General features: G+C 34.7%; 1 protein-coding gene and 1 long non-coding RNA gene across 15 annotated transcripts in view; one reads left to right on the top strand and one right to left on the bottom strand.

The window, feature by feature from the left end:
* Nucleotides 1-2,271, top strand: part of LOC107645972 — an 8,861-nt gene extending 6,590 nt beyond the window's left edge. For 6 of the 11 annotated variants that reach the window (XR_002348319.1, XR_002348315.1, XR_002348313.1 and 3 more), the window contains 2 exons: nucleotides 358-461; nucleotides 738-1,288. This is a non-coding gene — a long non-coding RNA (uncharacterized LOC107645972). Of the gene's footprint in view, nucleotides 1-357; nucleotides 462-737; nucleotides 1,289-1,454 lie in introns of those variants that run through there. The other 5 variants (XR_002348317.1, XR_002348318.1, XR_002348311.1 and 2 more) reach the window with 5 other exon arrangements.
* Nucleotides 2,127-3,296, bottom strand: part of LOC107645973 (protein transport protein Sec24-like At3g07100) — an 8,438-nt gene continuing 7,268 nt past the window's right edge. The window contains exons 13-14 of one of the 4 annotated variants that reach the window (XM_016350140.2): nucleotides 2,772-3,012; nucleotides 2,127-2,557 (exon numbers count right to left, since the gene is read on the bottom strand). In XM_016350140.2, coding sequence (XP_016205626.1) covers nucleotides 2,785-3,012 — 228 coding nt within the window. In that variant the 3' untranslated portion in view covers nucleotides 2,127-2,557; nucleotides 2,772-2,784. Of the gene's footprint in view, nucleotides 2,593-2,767; nucleotides 3,013-3,296 lie in introns of all 4 variants that reach the window. The other 3 variants (XM_021103976.1, XM_021103977.1, XM_021103975.1) reach the window with 3 other exon arrangements.

Here is a 3,296-nt window from a genome sequence, read left to right as displayed (position 1 = left end):
AGAGGGGAAGGGGGAAGAAGACTAAACTGAAGTTTATTCCTTTGTGTTAGTTAACTTTACAGAGATACAAACTACTCCTATTTATACATAAAGCTAACACTCTTATCTTAACTAATTAACCCTTATCATTGGTTCATACCCTCACACTGCACGGGGGCAAGAGGATTCAAGATCTGGCTCTTGATACCATGTGATGAGCAAAGCAAGAGGGGAAGAAGACTAAACTGAAGTTTATTCCTTTGTGTTAGTTAACTTTACAGAGATACAAACTACTCCTATTTATACATAAAGCTAACACTCTTATCTTAACTAATTAACCCTTATCATTGGTTCATACCCTTAATACTCACACTGCAGTTTTTGAGCAAATATCGGATACCACACCCAGGAAGAGTTGGAGGAAGGTTTTTCATTCAGAAGATGATGCCTATGATGTTGAGTTGGGTCTTAGGTGGCAATAGGTAATAACAAAAGCATACATTTCTTTGCTATATATATCATTTGTCATTAATTTCTTTTCCATCGTTTTACCTGGAGTTGTTCTTTCTCCAATCCAATCCACTCATGCAAGATAAAATGAGACAAATGATTACTTTGAAAAGGGTGGAGGTTGAAGAAATTGATAATACTGAAAAGTAATTTTCAGGTTTTGTTTGGAGACAATAAGAATTGAAACATGTCTTGCAATTTTTCTTTTATCATTTATTTGCAACATGAAGATGATGCTACTTTTGCAGCTCCAAGCTTGAAGGTAGACCAGTATGTTGCAGGCTCTCAGACAAAGTATGCCACTCAAATACAGTTTCCTTTATACTTTGTTACTAAGAAGAAATTAATGACACACCTGGACTATTCTATTGATTATGTCTATCAGAGTGTGGTATGGATTCTAATAGGCATTTGATTTGGTTATGTATGAAGGCAAATGACCAGTTACACATGGTTTGTAGAGGATGATGCTCTTGAGCGTACTATTAATGGAGAGTAAGTCTATGACCCCATATGAATTTATTTACTAATATCATGCTTAGCACATTGGTCTCATAACTAAGAATCCAGTTATGGTAAATAGATAAAGTAGAAGTCTGTGAAGAATGGAGGATAGGAACAGAGGAAGTTAGCTCCCTTTTCATCATTAATATTATCTACTAAGTAAATACTTCGAATATTATTATTTATGAACTAGATTATAAGCCTCCCGTGACAGTCAACTTGTAGGCTGCAACTGACATTATGTGTTGTTGGAACTTAAAAGTGACACCATAATTTTGGCGCTATATTTTTTGAGTAATTCAAGTATCATTAGTGCCTTAAATAGATTGTACTTATTTCATGTTAAACTAAATAAGAAGTTAGTTAAAATATATTTTTAGAATAAATATTAATATTAATAATTTGACCATAACCTTAAGAAACACATTTTAATTAGGCCATAAACAATGGTGTCATTCCAGGGATTGAGTCAATGAAACTAGGATCAGGACTGGATTTCAAACCGGTCAAGACTGATTCTCAACTCTCAAGCCAGATCAACCTGTAACTCTTTCTTCGGGTTTCCAATCTGACACACTTTCTAAATTTTGGGTCAAACAAACTGAGTCTTCTGAAATATTGATTCTGCCAAAACACAAGTGTGCGAGCTACTGATTGCTCAATTTTATTGGATGACGCTGGTTTCAAGACCACAAACAGCATTAGCTATGTATTAAACGATACTTCGCCGTTTACCAATGCGATATATTTGAATTTATGTTGACCAGGAAAGAGGGAAACAACTCATCACCATCTGGGCGGAAGCCACAGTATAGTAAATTATACAAAAAGAAAGAAAATGACTTGCACTCTTACACCTCTCTCCATTCATAAATGATACTCCATAGTCCATCCATTAAATTACTAGTGCATTTTTAAACACTTCTTTTTAATCACGTTAATTTTCCGAAGTAATATCTTGTGATCTTGTCCAAATAAACAATTACATAAGGTTCTAGACAATGTAATCATTTTAACATGCAACTTAGGTGTTGATAAAAAAAAAAAAAATCAATTTTCCTATATAAAAAAAAAAGGCAGAAAGAGAGAGAAGAGAGAAAAAAAAGAAAGGGGGGGGGGGGGGTTTCCAATCCTTACGGCAGAATAAATAATGATCGTGGCCAAACAAAATTCAAGATTTTGCATACTGATTTCACATGTTATCTATTCTCTGTCTACTTTCTTTCTCTACAATGAAAGAATAACAACTAAGGAAATATAAGACACAAAATGATAACTTATCTCACAAGGAAAAATAAGGGAAAACAGTTTTTTTTTTCCCATCTATATATCAAGACAGGAAAGAACGTTTGAATTTAATCACTATTGTAGAGTTCATCTAATCAACACACATCTCAGGGCGAACAAACAGTTCAAAGTTCAAAGTCCAAAGTTACCCTTCTCACGAGTTACGACCAATCCACCAAGTCCACAATCCCTGCTTCACGATGCACCCGGAAGGCTAGAATCGATTTATTCCCGACGGAGAAAGGAATAGTCCTCGCTTTTGAGATAGATAAAGATCCTAACAGAAACCATGCATATATATATATAGACAAGCTGTCAAAGAGGGTTCAACAAAACACAGAAATTTTCACTTTAAGAACCACAAACACATTTTACTGGCAAATATGCATTAATATATCAAACAGGTAAAACTTAGTGTCCATTGACTGCCCTAATAAAACTCACCAGATGCAACTAAAATTTCCAACTAAAAGATTGCAGTTAGTACCTACCCATACATTAATGTCATTGCTGAACTTGTCGTGATATCTGTAGCATCCAATCCGAATAACCATTATTACCGCCCATCTGGTCCTCAACAAGGTTTGTAAGAAGAAGGAATCCTTCTCTGGGCTGTTCACCTTGCCTCACAAGGTAGCACAGCTGGTAGTATGCACGATCTGCGTTTCTGAATTTCTCAAGTACCCTCATCAGCCCCCTTGACATTTCATTATCATGCTCACTGAGTGTAGCCTGTTCATTTAAGAAGACCAAAAACGATAGCACATGCACCAAATGGATTACAAATTGTTTAGCCAGAAAAATAACAGAGCAACAAGTATATCTACTCTACTACATTTTGATACTAAGATTGAGCACAAAGAAGTGAAAAAGTATTCACAAGGTTAGGAACCATCATATATAAAAATCAAATTCAAAATATAAACTTGGTATAGATAAATTCAAACATAAAATATACTTTCCAAATCAAATACACATCTAATAATTGGCGAGAATTCTTCATAATCAATAGTTGA

Source organism: Arachis ipaensis, chromosome B06 (assembly GCF_000816755.2).
Source record: "Arachis ipaensis cultivar K30076 chromosome B06, Araip1.1, whole genome shotgun sequence".
NCBI classification, from domain to species: domain Eukaryota; kingdom Viridiplantae; phylum Streptophyta; class Magnoliopsida; order Fabales; family Fabaceae; genus Arachis; species Arachis ipaensis.
The sequence above is the reverse complement of the archived record's forward strand: the minus strand, read 5'-3'. Positions and strand labels throughout refer to the sequence as shown.